General features: G+C 42.2%; 2 protein-coding genes and 1 long non-coding RNA gene across 3 annotated transcripts in view; all 3 read right to left on the reverse strand.

Moving 5' to 3' along the window:
- LOC146513543 (uncharacterized) overlaps positions 1-20,299 on the reverse strand; it is a 543,433-nt gene that overhangs the window by 517,505 nt on the left and 5,629 nt on the right. The window lies entirely within an intron of this gene.
- Positions 3,051-3,861, reverse strand: LOC146513564 (monocyte chemotactic protein 1B-like). Its single transcript, XM_085166270.1, has 3 exons — positions 3,671-3,861; positions 3,451-3,577; positions 3,051-3,315 (listed from the first exon to the last, which is right to left on the reverse strand). Exons 1-3 carry the CDS (start codon positions 3,732-3,734, stop codon positions 3,219-3,221), a joined length of 288 nt encoding a protein of 95 aa, XP_085022396.1. The 5' UTR covers positions 3,735-3,861; the 3' UTR covers positions 3,051-3,218.
- LOC146513565 (monocyte chemotactic protein 1B-like) lies at positions 9,115-10,148 on the reverse strand. The gene is made up of 3 exons (XM_085169094.1): positions 9,900-10,148; positions 9,680-9,806; positions 9,115-9,544 (listed from the first exon to the last, which is right to left on the reverse strand). Exons 1-3 carry the CDS (start codon positions 9,961-9,963, stop codon positions 9,448-9,450), a joined length of 288 nt encoding a protein of 95 aa, XP_085025220.1. The 5' UTR covers positions 9,964-10,148; the 3' UTR covers positions 9,115-9,447.

The following is a 20,299-nucleotide window of genomic DNA, read 5'->3' on the forward strand; positions in this document are numbered from 1 at the left end:
TCGGTTTTCAGCGTTATTTTGTTATCGTTTTTATTGTTTACTCGGTTTTCCTGGGTCTTTTCACGTGTGTTATGAATAAATTTTATTTTTTTCGGTACCGGTACTAGTTTTATTTTGTTGTATTTATCCGCGACACCTTAAAGGTGGTGGTCCCCATCTTTAAGAAGGGGGACCGGAGGGTGTGTTCCAACTACAGGGGGATCACACTCCTCAGCCTCCCTGGGAAAGTCTATGCCAGGGTGCTGGAAAGGAGAGTTCGTCCGCTAGTCGAACCTCTGATGCAGGAGGAACAATGCGGTTTTTGTCCTGGTCGTGGAACACTGGACCAGCTCTTCATCCTCTCGAGGATACTTGAGGGTGCATGGGAGTTTGCCCAACCAGTCTACATGTGTTTTGTGGACTTGGAGAAGGCATTCGACCGTGTCCCTCGGGGTGTCCTGTGGGAGGTGTTGCGGGAGTATGGGGTGTCTGGCCCATTGCTACAGGCCATTCGATCCCTATACAACCGTTGCAAGAGCTTGGTTCGCATTGCCGGCAATAAGTCGGACTCGTTCCCGGTGGGTGATGGGCTCTGCCAGGGCTGCCCTTTGTCACCGGTTCTGTTCATAATTTTTATGGACAGGATTTCTAGGCGCAGCCAAGTGGCGGAGGGCTTTCGCTTTGGTGGCCTCAGAATCTCATCTCTGATTTTTGCAGATGATGTGGTTCTGTTGGCTTCATCAGGTGAGGGCCTCCAGCTCACACTGGAACGGTTCGCAGCCGAGTGTGAAGCAGCGGGAATGAGGATCAGCACCTCCAAATCTGAGGCCATGGTTCTCAGCCAGAAAAGGGTGGCGTGCCCACTCCGGGTCGGGGATGAGTTCCTGCCCCAAGTGGAGGAGTTCAAGTATCTCGGGGTCTTGTTCGCGAGTGATGGGAGAAGGGAGCCGGAGATCGACAGACGGATTGGGGCTGCAGCTGCAGTAATGCGGACGCTGCACCGGTCTGTTGTGGTGAAGAGGGAGCTGAGTGTAAAAGCGAAGCTCTCAATTTACCGGTCGATCTACGTCCCTACCCTCACCTATGGCCACGAGCTGTGGGTAGTGACCGAAAGAACGAGATCGCGGATACAAGCGGCAGAAATGAGCTTCCTCCGAAGGGTGGCTGGCCTCTCCCTTAGAGATAGGGTGAGAAGTTCGGCCATCCGGGAGGGGCTCAGAGTAGAGCCGCTGCTGCTCCACATCGAAAGGAGCCAGCTGAGGTGGTTTGGGCATCTGACAAGGATGCCTCCTGGGCGCCTCCTGGGTGAGATGTTCCAGGCATGTCCCACCGGGAGGAGGCCCCGCGGCAGACCCAGGACACGCTGGAGAGATTATATCTCTCAGCTGGCCTGGGAAGGCCTTGGTGTTCCCCCGGATAAGCTGGAGGAGGTGGCTGGGGAGAGGGAGGTCTGGTCCTCTTTGCTTAGGCTGCTGCCCCCGCGACCCGGCCTCGGATAAAGCGGAGGAAGATGGATGGATGGATGGATGGATGGACCTTAAAGGCCGGTCCATGAAAATATTGTCAGGCATAAACCGGTCCGTGGCGCAAAAAAGGTTGGGGACCGCTGGTGTGGGGGATATCTTCTTGGCACACTTTGGGCCCCACTTTGGCTACTAACTGACCATCTTTTAAACACCACAGAATATGGGATGTGGTGGAACAAATGAGTCACATCATGGATGTGCAGCTGATCGACTGTGTGATGCTCTGAACACACAGTCAACACAGACCAAATTGTCTGAGAATTGAGAAATCATAGAAACTGCTGGTGACACTACTCAAACCTGCTGAAACGTATGCTTGTTTTGACAGTACACCAAGGCAGAAGTGACACTGCACCAACCTGGTTTAACAGGTCTGGGGATCAGGCAGGCCTGGTGGGTGTGTCCCTCTGGAGGCTGGCCAGTGGCCACACCTGAAGTGGATGAGTACACACATCTGCAGTTAATGAAGCCTTGTCGGGAGAGCTACTTGAGAGTGTGGCTGAGCGCTCCTCACCGTGGGATTATTACTATTGCAAAAACGGTAATTAGATTACCGTTACTTTCCCGTAGGAACACTGCGTTACTGCGTTACTAAAACCGTGATTTTTTGCGAGAATGTCTCATGACAGTGACGTAAGCAAGTGCAACGTTTGTGACAACAGCTGTGTGCAGATCAACAATGGATCATATATCGAGTGCAGAGAGAGTATGAGCTGCAGCGTTTAAAGCGTGGAAGTACTGACCTTACTTTGAGTTTGATTCCATAAAAAGTGACAAAAACATTAGTGTCCGCTGTTCACTGCCTGGGAAGAAAACTTCTTTTTACAGCGAAAAAAAACCCCTAAACTTCCAAGCAAGCACCGAGTAGCTACGACGTAATGGGAAACTCACAGAGAAACTCGCGGATTCTTCCACTGACCACTGCGGCCCACCTGCACCAGGGTAAACCTCCGCCTACCCCACTCCTGCTTTACAGGTGAAAATAGAGCAACAGCACCGCTAGTCTTTGACTTTATTTATTTTCTGCTGTGTTTTACTTGCATCTATTTGAAAGACTGAGTGTAAACACAAATATACATATACATATACATATACATATACACATACATATATATATGTGTGTGTGTGTGTATATATATATATATATATATATATATATATATATATATATATTATGTGCTGGAATTTGCAGAAAATAGGTTTAAATATTAAACAAATTTCTTCCAGTCAGTGAATGTTGCATATAATTACATTTTTGCTTGATGCATAAAGTTAAAATATTAAAACTAATAAAACAAGTTTTAAAACGAGACTTTTCCATTTGATTACATTTTGTATGATGAATTATGCAGAAAAAGTAGAATTGGGCTGAAAGATCTATCACTTTATCACCTATTCAGGTTGTAAATCGTGTTTTTAAAAAGTAACTAAGAAATTAATTACTTTTGAAAATAAGTAATCAGTAAAGTAACGGGATTACTTTTTGGGGGAAGTAATCAGTAATTAGTTACTGATTACTATTTTCAAGTAACTTGACCAGCACTGCTGATCACTCACGTAAACGTCTAACAGTCTTTTCAGAGAACTTGCATACATTTTTTTGTTTATTTTTAAGCCAGTTTTATAAGAATACAAATACAAAGCGAAGCCATAAGGCCTTAAAAAAGCAGTCAATTATTAACTGAAGCCGATAGCTGAAGATCTTGGTGGTGGCTAGCTGCTGCCTTCAGTGTTGTGGAGCCGATACATGTCCTGAGCCCACTGGAAGCTCTGAGTGTAGCAGATCTTTTTTCCTTTGACAGTGTGGACTCTGCAAAACATGCACACAAAAATCGTTTTATTCACACTGCTTTGATTGAGTTCTTGCAGACAGCCTGTCTAAACTTGACATATCAATTTTTCTACTTTATTCATGACCAGTCCTGTTTGACAATATCAAACTTACATGTATGCCTTCTTGGGACAGGAGCTGTGCGTCTGGGTGATGAAGGACACCAACTTCACCGGTATTGCATTTATTTTAAAGTTTAAGCAGCAGGTTCCAGGAGCTGTGCTGAATTTTACGCCTTTCGCTGAGAGCAAGGTAAAAGACTAAAGTCAGTATCAACATGTCAGCTGTAAATTTACAAACAAATGCAAGGAGTCATAAAGGAATAAACACTCACGGATGGCATCACAGCAGCAGGCTGCAAGCAGCAGCAGTCCCAGAGAGAAGCAGAGAGTCTTCATGATGCTGAGAGAGGAGGGATGAGGAGGATAATAATAATAACCTTATGCTCCTGTACAGTTTAAAGGGGGACATGCTCACATGTCCTCATCTGCATATTCAAAGTCGTTCTAAGAAAAAGTGGGAAAAATAATTATAAAACAAATATAAGGCAACAGGAAGTTCGAGGGGCTCACCGCCACTCTGATCGTGTGATAAAACAAGGTCAGCCAAACCACTCATTCTTTGCAGAATGAGTGGTTTGGCTCAGCCAACTCAAGACTCAAAACCACCGCCTCTGTTCAACGACGAGCGACCATCTTTGAACAGAGGCGGTGGTTTACGACACCAACTCTCTGCCATCTATAATCCAGTTTTGAGTTCCCTCCCCAGACGCCTTAACGCCCACTCACATCCTGGGCCATCTGACCTCAGGAATTCACATGATAAGGTGGGGCCAGGTTTCACAATGAGCTCACCCGAAACCCTGGCTGATTGTGACCCACACCCAGTTTCACACCTTGGCTCAGGTGATTAGAGGATCATCAGGGGGTCCTTTTGTCCCTCTGTGGGGGGAAACTCCCACTAGGTTTAAATCTGGGACTCCCCACCATTTGACCTTAGAACTGAAGAAGCTTCTCGGATGAGAGGTGGAACGTCTTCAAGCAACTTAAAGAAGTCCAGACGCTTTTCTTTGCAAGCTCCTTTGACTGCCCTTTGGATGGCTTCACTGTGTTGTGCATGGTGAACCAATACAGGAATTGAACCATATATTGGGTGTGGGGGAGATTACCATTTTATGACTAAGGATGTTGTTAGAAACAGTTGGAAGTCACGCACACAGAGAGACACACATTCTCACACACTCACTCAAACACACACGTTCCTGCACATGCATACACGTGCACACACACATACACACACACAGTGCCTTGTCTTTGTCACAAGGGAGGTGCTTTTGCTGTGATGTGTGCTGTAACAGTTTGTCAATAAAAAGGCTACGAGGACAGCTGCTCCTTCAAGGATTTGGGTTTGGAGTCAGGTGAGGAGCGTGAGCTCCAAGAGCTGGTTCTGACCCAAACTTCCCTCGTTAGCGAGTTAAAAAGTCGGTTGAAGATGTTCTGTCTTGTTTTCCACTCTTCATGAGGAATAAGTCTCTAAACTAGCGGGGCATGTGGAAGCACAGACCCAACAATCATACATAGTCATAATGTTTCCACCATTAAACCTCTAATGTTGTTTCATAACTGTCACCAATAGTCCTTAATCATCACTTTCTGAGCCTTGCAGTGTGCAGGTTACAGTGATGGTCTGGGCGAGAATCATCAGGCAACACATACAAGCATCTGCACACGAAATGTATTTTAAAAATATGTTTGTTTGTTTTTTATTACTAAGCTGTTTTTTGTACAGTGACATAAGAAGATTTCTGAGATGCACGGAGTTTCAGCAACAAAGGCATTCTAGGTCAAATTTGACACATACCGTCTTTTTAATCAAATTTAAAGACATGAAGTGTAAAACCACAGTGATCTCAACCCCTAACCAAGAAACCACATCAAAGGAGGGCCAGCCAGATGCCCACCCTGTGTGTGGTTGTCGGGGTTTATTCATGTTCACATAGCAGTATCATAATAAAATCCAACTGAAAATTTTTTTTTTTTTCATCTTTAATTTATCTCTCTATTTGTTTAGAAGCAATTTATTTGCAATATGTAAAAATGTCTATTTTACGGAGCCCTGCAGGGGACATGGGAGAAAAAAAAATTAAGAAGAAGATCTCACAAAAGTTTTGCGAGATCTCGCAAAACTAACTCGGGATCTCGCAAAACAAACTCGGGATCTCGCAAAAGTTTTGCGAGATCTCGCAAAACAAACTTGGGATCTCGCAAAACTTTTGCGAGATCTCGCAAACGTTTTAGCCGCATTCTTCGGACGCTGGCTCGAAGCCGACCGGGAGGTCGAGGCACGATGTGCCGGGAAAGCGGTGTTCCTCCCGGCTGTAGTATGTCGAGACCTCCCGTTAGCTCGAAGCTCGAAGCTTCAAGCTAATGGGAAGAATGCAGCTAAAACTTTTGCGAGATCTCGCAAAAGTTTTGCGAGATCCCGAGTTTGTTTTGCGAGATCTCGCAAAAGTTTTGCGAGATCCCGAGTTTGTTTTGTGAGATCTCGCAAAAGTTTTGCGAGATCCCGAGTTAGTTCTGCGAGATCTCACAGAAGTCCGTCTTAATTTTTTTTTTCTCCCATGTCCCCTGCGGGGCTCCGTACTATTTAACTTATGTCTTCTTTCCTGCCCTTTTTGTGCAACACCTTTTTCCCATTACTCATTAATCTCTTTAGTCTGTCTTGTTATAGTTGCACTCCAGCATGTCTGTGATTCTCATGTTTGCAGTTATTATTCTGTGCATGGACATTTTACCTGATTTTTTACCTTACTTTTTTGTCAGGTCTTTGCTCTAACATTATCACCTGCTAATGTCTTGACCTGTGTTTTGGGTTAAAGATTTGGATTTTACTCTTTCTTGGTGTTTTATGTCCTGCATTTGGATTCTTTCTCTGTGGTTCATTATGCAAAGATGGTGGTTTTGATTCAAATAAACCCTTTGACAGTATTAACGTGTTAGAGGCTTCTTCTTCATTATCGGGGTCACTGGGGTGATGTGACCTGCTCCCCTGCTCTATATAATTTGATTTCCTGAAAGGAAGCAGCAGAAGAGCATAAAAGCCAACTTCACCTGCTGGTTTAGGAAAATTTCAAGTCAATGCATATAAGTAAGACGGCTTGCTGAAGTTCAAACTGAGCATTGGAAAGCTAAGTTTAACAACTTTGAAAGTAGCCTGGTTGTTGGTGTCAGACATGTCTAAGTGTTTCAGAAACTGCTGATCTGCTTTTTCCCACACAACCGTCTCTGTGGTTTACAGAGAATTCTCAGAAAAAATAAAATATTCAGTGAGCAGCAGTTTTGTGGGAGAATATGCTTTAATTGATCAGGAAGGTCAGAACAAAATGGTCAAACTGCTTCAACTAATAGCAAAGCAACAGTTACTCAAAGGACCACTTGTTACATTGTAGCCAATGTATGCAGAAGAGCATCTCTCAGTGCAACATATGTCAAAATAGATGAGTGAAAATTTGTTACCTGGTCTGATGAGTCTCTGCTGTGACAATCAGATGGTAGAGTCAGAATTTGGTGTAAGCAGCATGTAAGCATGGCTCCATCCTGCCTGATATCGATGGTTCAGGCTGCTGCTGGCGTAACAGTGTGGGGGATATCTTCTTGGCACACTTTGGGCCCCACTTTGGCTACTAACTGACAATCTTTTAAACACCACAGAATATGGGATGTGGTGGAACAAATGAGTCACATCATGGATGTGCAGCTGATCAACTGTGTGATGCTTTGATGTCAACACGGACCAAATTGTCTGAGAAACGTTTATTACAGTTTCCTAAATATATGACAGGAAAAATCACAGAAACTCTGAGAGCAAAAGTAGGTCAGAGTAGCATATAACTAATGAACCATCTAGGGAGTGTATGTTGATTAAAAGGATTCATGCTAAACACTAAAAACCAATGTAACATCAGTGAGAATCCAGTTTAGTTGCATGAAAATATGGTTATGAAGAGACTTTATTGAAATCTCTTTCCTGTGTTTCTACTGCTGCAGAGAATATTCATATTCTGCTTTCGTCCATTTGTGCAATATCTAAAATTATCCTTAATATTAGAAATATCCTGTCTCCGAGTGACGCTGAAAAACTACTTAATGCATTTATTACTTCCAGGCTGGACTACTGTAATTCTTTATTATCAGGATGTCCAAAAAACTCCCTGAAAAGCCTTCAGCTAATCCAAAATGCTGCAGCAAGAGTCAGATTTCTCCTGTATTGGCTTCCCTTCACTCCCTGAGCCTGGTTCTGCTGTAGGTTTCTTCCTGTTAAAAGGGAATTTTTCCTTCCCACTGTTACACCTTGAGGAAACTCTGGTTGTGATTTGGTATTCTAAATAAAATGTAACTGATTTTTATCCATATTTTGTCTATAGAACACCTTCTATTCATTTCCAGATTGATATTCCTGAAATCTGCTAGAGGACTGTGATTGAATCACGGTACAAAATGTTGTTTAGGAAGCATGAGCTTTTAATTCACAGAGATTACTTGCACACACACCTCGTTATCTGAAACACTCTTCTTAAAAAATGGTAAACACAGTCCCTTTATGTAGACTTTCAATATATATATATATATGACAAATAAACCTTGTCTCCCGTTACAAGTGTTATAAGCCGTTAACTGATTGAACTTTTTTAATTACGTAAGTGTAAAGTTTTCTTCATCTTATACGCGACCTAGATTGGGGTGGTGGGTGTTATTGTTGCCCAGCTGCTTGCAGTAAATTGTCTTTGAAGATTGAACTGATAACGCTGTGTGTTGCACTGCAGGTCTGCAGCCTGTGTTGATGCTATCAGTGAAGATTGAACTGTAGCCATCGCCGAGGTGTGGTCACACACACACACAGACAACGGATGACTTAAGATAGGTACACGTTCACACAGAAACAAGCGTAAGAGCTAAAACCTCACAGATGTTATCACAACGACAGATCGGCTTGTGGTTTAACTACGTTCCGATAAATGCAGACTGGCGCAGGTCGTCTTTGTTCGTTTCAGATTAAATCCCCCTACATGCTTTCTAATGTGCTTACGAATGTCAGTGTACCCCAGAATTACACATGAGTCATGGCATACATGCCAGTAAAATGAGCTATTATAAATTTCCTAAAGGTGACTGCGAGGCCTGTGGCACACACCAGCAGTCACTGTTGGGTTTGTGATCTTTGTATCTTTCTTCAGCTGTTTTTAGTCAACGTAAAGAATTTACTTGGTGTAAAAAGGTGTAAAAATCACAGTTTCACAAGCTAAAATGTACCAAAATAACTTTAAATGCAATGTTTACAGTCGTGCCTAAAACAATGGAGTGAACCTGATGAGGTTAGTAGATTTATACACTGTATATTGTATGGCATTATTAGACTAATGCAGAAGCATTAATTGATTGATTCAACTGAATTTTGCTCCTTCAGGTGGAGCACGTTTTGATCATTCTGTATACAATTAGGGAATTCAGTCGGTTTGTGGCCAAAAATTTGGTCCCCGGTTGAATCAGCACATGCAACCATCTTTTCATAGAAGTTGCTCTCGCATCTGCTGGTGACACTACTCAAACCTACTGAAACGTGGGCTTGTTTTAAAAAGACACCAAGGCAGAAGTGGTGCTGCACCAACCTGTTTTAAAAGGTAATTCAGTTCTAGATTTTGCTGTTTCTCTTTGTTATTATCTCTGAATAGCTTTTATCATTTTTACAGATTCAAAGAGTTGTTCAAATGAAAACAAGAGACTGAGAAACACTGGATGACAGTTTTTTTAAGATCTGTATTTAATGAGTTTATAAAGATCTTTTTACAGCTTTGAGCTCGAGGCAGCAGAGTAAAAAGCACTTTTGTATTATTATTTCTTTACAGTTCTTGCCCTGCACAAAACATACCTAACGCACATCTGATCACTCACTTAACCTTCTAACAGTTTTTTCAGAGAACTTGCATACATTTTTTTGTTTATTTTTAAGTCAGTTTTATAAGAATACAAATACAAAGCGAAGCCATAAGGCCTTAAAAAAGCAGTCAATTATTAACTGAAGCTGATAGCCGATAGCTGACGATCTTGGTGGTGGCTAGCTGCTGCCTTCAGTGTTGTGGAGCCGATACATGTCCTGAGCCCACTGGAAGCTCTGAGTGTAGCAGATCTTTTTTCCTTTGACAGTGTGGACTCTGCAAAACATGCACACAAAAATCGTTTTATTCACACTGCTTTGATTGACTTCTTGCAGACGGCCTGTCTAAACTTCACATATCCATTTTTATACTTTATTCATGACCAGTCCTGTTTGACAATATCAAACTTACATGTATGCCTTCTTGGGACAGGAGCTGTGCGTCTGGGTGATGAAGGACACCAACTTCACCGGTATTGCATTTATTTTAAAGTTGAAGCAGCAGGTTCCAGGAGCTGTGCTAAACTTGACGCCTTTCGCTGAGAGCAAGGTAAAAGACTAAAGTCAGTATCAACATGTCAGCTGTAAATTTACAAACAAATGCAAGGAGTCATAAAGGAATAAACACTCACGGATGGCATCACAGCAGCAGGCTGCAAGCAGCAGCAGTCCCAGAGAGAAGCAGAGAGTCTTCATGATGCTGAGAGAGGAGGGATGAGGAGGATCTTCTTCGTCGTGTTTTTATCTGATGTTGACCAGCCGTGCATCCAATATAAATCCTATGCCTTTTCTACCTCTGTGATGTCAACCTTTCCGCCCCAAACTCAGAAATCCCCGACACGAAAGCACACTCAAACCACCGCTCGTGCAACTGCGGAAGAAAGTTAGAGTAAGGGGACATTTGACAGATTAGAATCAGCGGAAGTGGGGGAGAGTGTAATCAGTGTTTATATCTGTACAGGTTACCTCTAGTTTTCAGGTTCTTTTACGGGGTTTTAGTAGACAAAGGAAACTGATTGCAATCATGCCTGACATTTTGTGTGTGGTTTTCACAAAATTAGTTGTGTTTCCCCAAGCAGATGGGGAATAGACTGACTCACAACCCAAATGCAGAATTGTAAGTCCTTGAGTACCCATCACTAGGCCCGGCTGGAGGTCAAAAAACTCCTGCTGCTTCTACCACAAAGCTTAAAGTTTGAGATGTATTATGCTTATCACAATTAGTCAGCATGTACTGATCTTACTGAACCTGATAAAAACTTACTTAACTGTAGTTGTACCAAATTTAGAGCTACACAAGTGAAAGTGGGGCAACTGACTGTTCCACTGAAATTCTGAGGAGAAAGAAAGAAAGAAAATGATTTGATTGGCGGCTAAATTTGTAGGTTTGCTCACTTGAAATGAAAAGTCTCTGATTTTTATGATAGTTTCAGACAATTAACTGAAAATAAAAAACACACACATCACAAAAAAGTTCTAAACTGGTTTGCATGACACTGAGAGAAATTTGAGTATTTGATCCTTTACAGCTCAGCCACAATTCTGACTCCCACAGACTGGCTCTGTGCACATGTAGGAGAGGTCATGAGGTCAAGAGGTCTATATTAATGAATTTACTGGCTAATAGTGAGTGGCTATGGGCAGTGTCCTTATTCACCTCTGTACAGTTCAAAGGGGATAGTTATGTAAAAAATCCCTTCATGGACAGATTTTGTGAATTTTGCTACCAAGCTTTTAAACTTTATAATTTCTGCTGTAAAGGTGGTTATTTCCATTTGCAAGTCTTTGGGGACTGAATCATAGAAACAAGCTCATGTAATTACTGAAGGCAGTGCAGTCTGATTGAAGCATTGGCTTCATTTCCAGCTCCGGTGATTGTGCTGCTAGATACTGTTAACATTGCTGACATAGGGAGGGAAATATACAGTGTTGGGGAGTAACGGAATACATGTGCCGCCGTTACGTATTTAAAATACAAAATATGAGTAACTGTATTCCGTTACAGTTACACGCCGTGTAAATGGATTACACGGCGGTACTTCCCTGTTTCATATTGTGGCGGGTCAGGACTGTTTGGGTTTTGTTTGACAGCTACGTTCTGTTGTTCCAGGTGGCAGGTTACGGTTGCCATGGTTACAGGGTGACGCTCTCTCTGTGTGTGTTTCCTGGGTGAGAGAGCGCCTGTTGTTGTTGTTGTGCTAAGCTAATAGGCAGAATGCTACAGGCATAGCTCTAAAGAATGTAGCATCATGGGCAGCAGTGTTGCCAACTCCTCAGTAAGGAAAAACGCTATTGGTTGTCCTAAAAGTCCCTAGAAGTCGCTAAATGACGTCATCACCTAATTTGCATAATTGGTCATGCTAATGTAATTGTAACCTACGCTGCTGGAGAGAGAAATAACATCGTGGACGAGACATAAAGTGAGCAAAAAACATCCTAAATGCATTTAGAGTTTATTTAGAACTACAAATTAAATTTCTTTTAGCAATTATTGTTTTTTTTAATGTCACAATTCCAACCCTGCTCCTTTACCCGGGCTTGGACCGGCAAAAGTGACCCGAAATAGGCACTCTGGTGGAGTTACTTTGTGTGTGTGTGTGTTTATAAGTAGTTTTAAACCTGATCCACAAAACAGCATAAGAGTAAAAGAAGAACTGACTGCGTTACAGCACCCGCTGCTTGTTGAGAGTAAAAGCGATATGCGTTTTGACGTCTTTTTTTAGCGACTTTTCTTGGAAAAAAAGTCGCTAGGGGGTCTGAAAACTCGCTAAATATAGCGACAAAGTCGCTAAGTTGGCAACACTGATGGGCAGTGTAGTCCGTGCTGCAGGGAGAATGGACGTTATGTGTCTGTGAGCGAGGGAGGGAGAAAAAGGAAAAGTACGAGCTGTCATCGAGCAAAAACGGGAGCTGGAAGCATGTAAATATAATAATAACCACTGCAGCCAAGAAGAGAGCCTGACGAGCCCAGTTGTAAGTAAGCTATTAAGACTCGACTGTACACCGTGTTCGTGTTTTCCTCCAAAAACAATAAGTTCTGTTGGAGCAGCCTTTCAACGCCTCTCTCTGTCTCTCGCTAGCAAACTTGACCCAGACAACAAAGTAAAGCTAGTTTTCGGCTACGAGCCGACACAGAACCCACCGTATTAGCCAGAGGTCCCTTTACTACGGTTCGGAGCCGCGGACCTTCAGTAACAGTAATAAATCACAGCAATAGTACATTCACGTAGTTGTAAACAGCATGATAATATATTAAGTAATCCAAAGTATTCAGAATACGTTACTCTCATTGAGTAACGTAACGGAAAACGTTACAGAATACATTTTGGGGCATGTATTCTGTAATCTGTAATGGAATACATTTTAAAAGTAACCTTCCCAACACTGGAAATATACGTTAAGGTCACAATATCGGCTAAAAAATAACTGCAGAACAAGAAACAGTAAATGAGGCTTCAGAGGTCAAATCTCTGTGTCCTGGGAGCTGAATTTATTGTAATTGTGGAAGGCAGGCGGAAATATTTGGTTTGTATTTCTACTTCAGTGATGTTGCCACAGAGAACTGGAAAAAACAACACTCGAGAGTTTTCTAAGAAACTGTGCTGTTTTTACTGTGCAGTTCCACCACATTTTCACTTTGTAGTCTGTAGGCAGAGAGCTTCGAAGGTTTCATAACATGACTATTTTCAGATATAGAACCTCTTTTCTGTTGGGTAAACTAGCCCTCAAACCGTTCGATCTCCTTGTGTAAAAAGTCAAACTTCAGGGTTTCTTAGCTAAAAAATTTAATCCAAGGGCTGACAAACAAAGAATAGCACCTAAAGTTTCTGCCTCCTCCAGGGTAAACCACGCTACAAGCACATCGTGACTCAGTTCTCATCTCTATGCAAATGTTTCGTGGTGCAGACTGAAGTGATGGAGATTTCATGATGTTCCCAAGATCTTATCAGTGCTGCTTTTAGATGTGTACAAAACCCAGGTTACAGATGCACCCGTAACCTATTTAGATGCATTTCGTGCACCTACTTTCAACCGTGCCAGTTTGCAGACCTCAATTGAAGAAACACGTGTTGCCATTAAACGCATGCATGTGACATAAAAAACGTACTGTGAAAAAGAAAATGTATAGTGTTTTAATGACGTGTAGGCAAAATACATATGCGTCAACAGTTTGAAACCACTGTTTTCTATTTTCTTGTCCAGATATACAGCTAGCTGAAGAATTTTGTTTGTTTTTTTGAGATGAAAGAGTGACTTAAATGTCATTGCTTTCTGATGCATCACTTGTACTTATTATAGAAAGGGCAAAGGATTCTCAGAGGGAACCCCACAACAGAAAAGCAGAGGATGGATGAGTAAAATTCATCCAGTGCAGTGACAGTAGAGACTTACAGAAATGCACCTGAGGGTGTTCCCTGTTATGAAAGGTGTTTTTTGTATGTATGTATTGTATGTATGATTCCCTTATCAAATCGTATTGGCTCCACTTTGATAGTCACCACCATCTCTTAGCAGCATATGAACCACATTACATTCATGCAACCTTTTGTGCAGATCAAAGAAGTTCCCCACATTCAGATAATGCCTTTGTAAACGTCCTAATATGTCACATTGTGCACATTCACCTTCAACTGCTTCTACTGACACATTTTCATAACCAGCATACTGATGAATTCCAAAACAAAGGCCACAGCATGAAAACACTTTTACATTCACTGTCTGCTGGAGTCGTTCAGCTTTGTGAAATGAAACTTTAATGAAGAATAAAGCAAAATAATACAAGGTGATACAAATGCTTATATAAATGGCATAGTGAAAGTAACTGATAAACCTGGATACATGTTTTCCAATAATCAAAAATATTTGAAATTGTTTTTAACAATCACTCTCAGAGATTAGAGCCAGGAAAACAAGGGCCTTTGTAAGGAGAGGGAGAGATACCACAGTGGATCAGACCGTGAGAGTTTAAGTCTGCTGGTGTTTCCAGACCCAGAGCTGAACACCTGATGTGAGTCAACTGCACCCTGACTGAGGACAAGCAGTGATCCATTCTTCAGAGATGTGCTCCAACAGTGATGTAGATCTTTGTGGAGAAGAATTCACACTGCAGCAGGATATTGAAGCCAAACACACCTCAAAGCTTTGGAGATCTGAAAGAAAGCCTAAGAGTGCTGACTAACATAAACTTTGCTCATCAAATGAGGCTCTTTGAGACACTGTCACATCAACCTGGGTCAACATGGCTTAAGGCAGTGGTTCCCAAACTTTTTTTGCTGGGCCCCCCTTGTTTTACAAGAAAAATGTTCGCGCCCCCCCCTCGCGCGCGCGCACGCACGAACACATCCTCCAACCACAGACGCCCATATTTTGCTCCATTGCGGTTTATTTCACACCTCAAACATTTAGTAAACAATTAAGCAAATACAAGTAATCTGCAATAAATTACAGGTAGTAAGAAAATAAACTACTAACTCTTTTACACTACGTCCGCACCTACACGGGTATTTTTGAACACGCAGCTGTTTCGTCCACACATAAACGGCGTTTCGAATCACCGAGAACAGAGATTTTTTAAAACTCCTTTTTTGTGGTTACGTGTGGACGAGGAATACAGAGTTCGTCACGCAACGTCAAAGGTATGTGCCTTTTTTCACCTCACGCTGTGACGTTATTGTTTACATGAGATGAATTGGAGAATGGCAGATAGAGACGAAATACTGTTAATCTGACTATCTGCAGGTTTTACACGCTTACATATACACGCAGTTACTGTCCCTCCATTTACAAAGGCAGAGGCCTCGCGGTGTAATTATTTTACATGTAGTTGTTGTTTTTTTCTGTGTAATAATATTCAACATTGCTATCAATACATTTTTCAAAAAATCCCTCTGCAAAATGGGTTCAAAAACATAAACAACTGTTGGATGCTGTTTGTCCGTGATTTGAACCGGGGAAACAAATCGTGGCAGGATCAGCCTGATGTTATTTGTATCCCACTGTAACTTTACTGTATAAAGAGCAAACGTCTCCAAAATGTCAGGAGTAGTTAGTCATTACAACAAGTGTTTGTGAACTACAAATCAAGAATGTGGGATACTGTTTGTCCGTGATTTAAACAGCCCAGCGCTGCTCCCAACAAAGGGAAAACCAATCCTGCAGGGAGACCTACCTCGGCACTTGTGCAGGTGAAGCCAAAGGGAAGATTTGCTTCACCATAGAATGAAGTTGGTTTGGAAACATATTCAGCCATGCTTCATCTCCTGCTTTGCGTTCGTGTGGGCGCCCGTGCTAGCAGTGTCCAAGCAGTGTTGCCAACTCCTCAGTAAGGAAAATCGCTATTGGTTGTCCTAAAAGTCGCTAGAAGTTGCTAAATGACGTCATCGCCTAATTTGCATAATTGGTCATGCTAATGTAATTGTAACCTACCTGCTGGAGAGAGAAATAACATCATGGACGAGACATAAAGTGAGCAAAAAACGTCCTAAATGCATTTAGAATTTATTTAGAACTACAAATTAAATTTCTTTTAGCAATTATTGTTTTTTGTAATGTCACAATTCCAACCCTGCTCCTTTACCCGGGCTTGGACCGGCAAAAGTGACCCGAAATAGGCACTCTGGTGGAGTTACTTTGTGTGTGTGTGTTTATAAGTAGTTTTAAACCTGATCCACAAAACAGCATAAGAGTAAAAGAAGAACTGACTGCGTTACAGCACCTGCTGCTTGTTGAGAGTAAAAGCGATATGCGCTTTCACGTCTTTTTTTAGCGACTTTGTTTAGAAAAAAAGTCGCTAGGGGGTCTGAAAACTCGCTAAATATAGCGACAAAGTCGCTAAGTTGGCAACACTGTGTCCAAGCGTTGTTTTTTTTTTTTTTTCCCCTTTTTATGCCGCGCCCCCCCCCCCCTGCAATGGCTCTGCGCCCCCCCTAGGGGGCGGGCCCCACACTTTGGGAACGTCTGGCTTAATGGGAGGTAGGCGGTGTAGAATACTATATGGACAAAAGTACGGGGTCACCTACACATTACACCTACAGGCAATGAAAACCCAGAACACAGTTTTAGTTCCAGAAGAGGAACTCTGGAGTTACTTAGTCACCAAAACATTGGAGACTTTTTCAGCACTCTGTCTTTGCACTCACTAACCCTGCCATCTAACTTTATGTTGTCTGGCACTTCATGTGGTTCTTCAATGCTCCCATCTTACAGTAAGACCACCTTCAGATGATTATGGGATATTAATGAGGGAAGACACTTTATCAACTGAGTTTTACATACTGGATTAACATAATTCCCAAATTATAAAGTTGATATTGTGATAATGTAAAAAAAATAATAAATTGAAATCAGCATAAAATAAATGTTCTCTATATTCTGCAGCTGTAATTAAGCAGGTAAAGAATAAAGGGGTTAAAATACCAGCAACAGTTTACAAAGTAACTTTAAATTGACACATTCCACAAAGTCACATTCCAATGTGCATATTGAAACCGGAACTTCACAGTCTCAATATATCTGATAGAACAAGCCCAAACAATCAACTGTCTGTGTCTGTATGTCATTCATATTCCAATGTGTGATATGGCTCCTGCACTGGGTCATGATAGAAAAAGCTACATTTCCTTTTCCCTCCCTCCAGGACGTCTACTGCACCCACCTCACCCAAAAAGCCCTCTGCATTACAGCTGACTCCACTCATACGTCCAACAACTTTTTCAGTTTGCTGCCATCGGGAAGGAGACTGAAGAGCCTGCGGGCTAGAACCAGCAGACTGAGAGACAGCTCATACATCAGGCTGTCAGGATGCTGAATTCTCTCCCTGCTCTGTCCCTCTCGACTCTCATGAACTCCAGACCTGCATTCACCTCTTCCCCCTAAACCCCCCAGACATGAGAAACTCTGAACCTTCACCATCGCCCTTCACTGATTCCCTCACCACACTTGCACACAAATTCTTACCCACAAACACTCGGACTGTGTTGAACACTGTTGTTTATATAAGATTGTATTGCATTGAGTTTTTCCTTTCCAGTCACCTTTCTCACTCACTATGTATTAACAGACCTCTCTGCATTGAATCATATCTGTTATTAACCTCTGTCTCTCTTCCACACCATGTCTTTTATCCTGTCTTCCTTCTCTCACCCCAACCGGTCGCAGCAGATGGCCCCGCCCCTCCCTGAGCCTGGTTCTTCCAGAGGTTTCTTCCTGTTAAAAGGGAGTTTTTCCTTCCCACTGTCGCCAAAGTGCTGCTCATAGGGGGTCATATGATTGTTGGGTTTTTCTCTGTATCTGTGAAGCGCCTTGAGGCGACTTTTGTTGTGATTTGGCGCTATATAAATAAAATTGAATTGAATTACATGAGATTTTGATCTTTTTATCTTCCTGTTGTTTTAGTGTAACTCCGAGGGTCGTGGCCTGTGTATGATCTCTACATATGGTTTTTGACATTAAAGCTGACTTTGACTTCTTCAGTACTTTAGTCTTGCTAGCTGAACAGAACTGGAGTGAGCAACAACAAAAAAGAGTAGTGCTTTTTTATGTTAAAAAAAAAGGTTTTCAAAAAGTGGCAGGTAATTTCATATTTAACTTTTCAAAAAGCTCAACAAGTGACATTTTACAGGTAATGAGCTAAATGTGCATGATTCTAGTACATGATTAGAGAGTGTTGCATAACTTGAATCAATTTTCATAGTTTGGGGTCTTTAATTCTTGGTGAATATATTTGAGTTCAAAGTTCTGCTGAGGTTTCACTCTAAATGAAGGGTCAGTTTCTGTGCTCGTTGGATTTGATGTTTAGTGTGGGAACAAGGAATCAAATAATTATTTTGCCTACTATAAATAGTTCCTTCTGCTCCAAAGTCTTTGCTGCTTCCTCTGTTTGTTTCTCCCGTTAAGCCTTGTGTTAAATTCTCACTGTTTTGGGGTCATTGTTTGTTTACTTTACAATCTGTTATATTGGTCGTCCTGTTAATCGTCATATTCAAGGCTCACCTTCAGGTAAAGTTGGCTTCCTGCATTTGGATCCTCATCCTTACTCTCCATCCGCCCTGAAAATTAACTGTTTAGGAATATTTCTGGTCAGAAGTAATTAGACAAACTAACTGTAAATATTAGCTTCCCTTTAATCCTTTGAGGAAAATGTCTACCTGGACTCTAGAACCCATGCACATCAACAAATGTGTCTGCCCACATTCAGGTCCAGACCAAAAAGGCTAGGCAGCGCCTGTACCACCTACGACAACTGAGGAAGTTCAGGGTCTCTCCAAAGATCCTCAGGATTTTCTATACAGGCACTGTGGAGAGCATCCTCACACAGAACATGACATCATGGTTTGGGAACAGCTGTGTTAAGGACCAAAAAGCTCTCCAGAGAGTGATCCGTACAGCAGAACGCTGCTGCAGGATTGCTCTCCCCCCGCTTCAGGACACCTACACCAGGAGATGCCGGACTAGAGCAGCGCAGATACTGAAGGACCCGTCCCATCCTGGCAACAAACTGTTCCAACTTCTGCAATCTGGTAGAAGGTTCCGCATCATCCGGGCAAGGACAGAGAGACTCAAGAGGAGCTTCTATCCCCAAGCCATCCGGGCCCTAAACACACACACCCGCCCTCTCACATCATCTATAATTGACTGAGACAGGACTCTCTTCCAAACACTCTAAACCCAAGCACAATGTACATTCCAAATTCCTTTAATTTTAAATTTGTTTATATTGTCTATTCTCTAAAATAGTCAGATGTCTATTCATATTAATGTACAGAATTCACCTGCTTGCTGCTACTACTGCACATTCACCCAATGTATATACTATATATATATAATGTTCTTCCTCTACCCCCCATTTTTGCACATGTCAAGGAGCGTGTCAGGCTACATTTCAGTGTGTGTTATACTCAGTGTTGGGGAGTAACGGAATACATGTACCGCCGTTACGTATTTAAAATACAAAATATGAGTAACTGTATTCCGTTACAGTTACCGTTTAAAAAGGTGGTATTTAGAATACAGTTACTTTGTTGAAATAAATGGATTACACGGCGGTACTTCCCTGTTTCATATTGTGGCGGGTCAGGACTGTTTGGGTTTTGTTTGACAGCTACGTTCTGTTGTTCCAGGCGGCAGCGTTACGGTTGCCATGGTTACAGGGTGACGCTCTCTCTCTGCGTGTTTCCTGGGTGAGAGAGCGCCTGTTGTTGTTGTGCTAAGCTAACAGGCAGAATGCTACAGGTATAGCTCTAAAGAATGTAGCATCATAGGCAGTGTAGTCCGTGCTGCAGGGAGAATGGACTGCCATACCCGTTATGTGTCTGTGAGCGAGGGAGGGAGAAAAAGGAAAAGTACGAGCTGTCATCGAGCAAAAACGGGAGCTGGAAGCATGTAAATATAATAATAACCACTGCAGCCAAGAAGAGAGCCTGACGAGCCCAGTTGTAAGTAAGCTATTAAAGCTAGTTTTTGGCTACGAGCCCGACACAGAACCCACCGTATTAGCCAGAGGTCCCTTTACTACGGTTCGGAGCCGCGGACCTTCAGTAACAGTAATAAATCACAGCAATAGTACATTCATGTAGTTGTAAACAGCATAATAATATATTAAGTAATCCAAAGTATTCAGAATACGTTACTCTCATTGAGTAACGTAACGGAATACGTTACAGAATACATTTTGGGGCATGTATTCTGTAATGGAATACATTTTAAAAGTAACCTTCCCAACACTGGTTATACTTGTATAACTATGCATGTGACAAATAAAGAACCTTGAACCTTGAACAAATGCTGCGTTTCCTCCCTTCAGGTGCTCAGCTAGGCCATTACTGCAGCCACCTCCAGTTTCTACCTTAACCTCTCCTGGGTGTCCTTGTTAGACTTTCTATCGCAAAGAAGATTTAAATTGAAAAATAAAACCTTCGATAGAATGAAAATGAAAAATAAAATACCTGAGTAGAGCTTCAAATTCATGATATTTTGCTTCTGAGCCCATTTCTGCTCCCCCTGACCTCACTGACTTCACACTCAAATTCAGTTC

The sequence above is a fragment of the Neolamprologus multifasciatus genome, chromosome 7 (genome assembly GCF_963576455.1).
Source record: "Neolamprologus multifasciatus chromosome 7, fNeoMul1.2, whole genome shotgun sequence".
Classification (NCBI taxonomy): Eukaryota; Metazoa; Chordata; class Actinopteri; order Cichliformes; family Cichlidae; genus Neolamprologus; species Neolamprologus multifasciatus.

Coding starts and splice junctions, on each gene's coding strand:
- LOC146513564 (XM_085166270.1), bottom strand. CDS start 3,734: ATGAAGACTCTCTGCTTCTCTCTGGGACTGCTGCTGCTTGCAGCCTGC. Junction 3,578..3,670: donor CTGCTGCTGTGATGCCATCC/GTGAGTGTTTAT, acceptor CCTTGCTCTCAG/CGAAAGGCGTAAAATTCAGC. Junction 3,316..3,450: donor TGTCCCAAGAAGGCATACAT/GTAAGTTTGATA, acceptor CATGTTTTGCAG/AGTCCACACTGTCAAAGGAA.
- LOC146513565 (XM_085169094.1), bottom strand. CDS start 9,963: ATGAAGACTCTCTGCTTCTCTCTGGGACTGCTGCTGCTTGCAGCCTGC. Junction 9,807..9,899: donor CTGCTGCTGTGATGCCATCC/GTGAGTGTTTAT, acceptor CCTTGCTCTCAG/CGAAAGGCGTCAAGTTTAGC. Junction 9,545..9,679: donor TGTCCCAAGAAGGCATACAT/GTAAGTTTGATA, acceptor CATGTTTTGCAG/AGTCCACACTGTCAAAGGAA.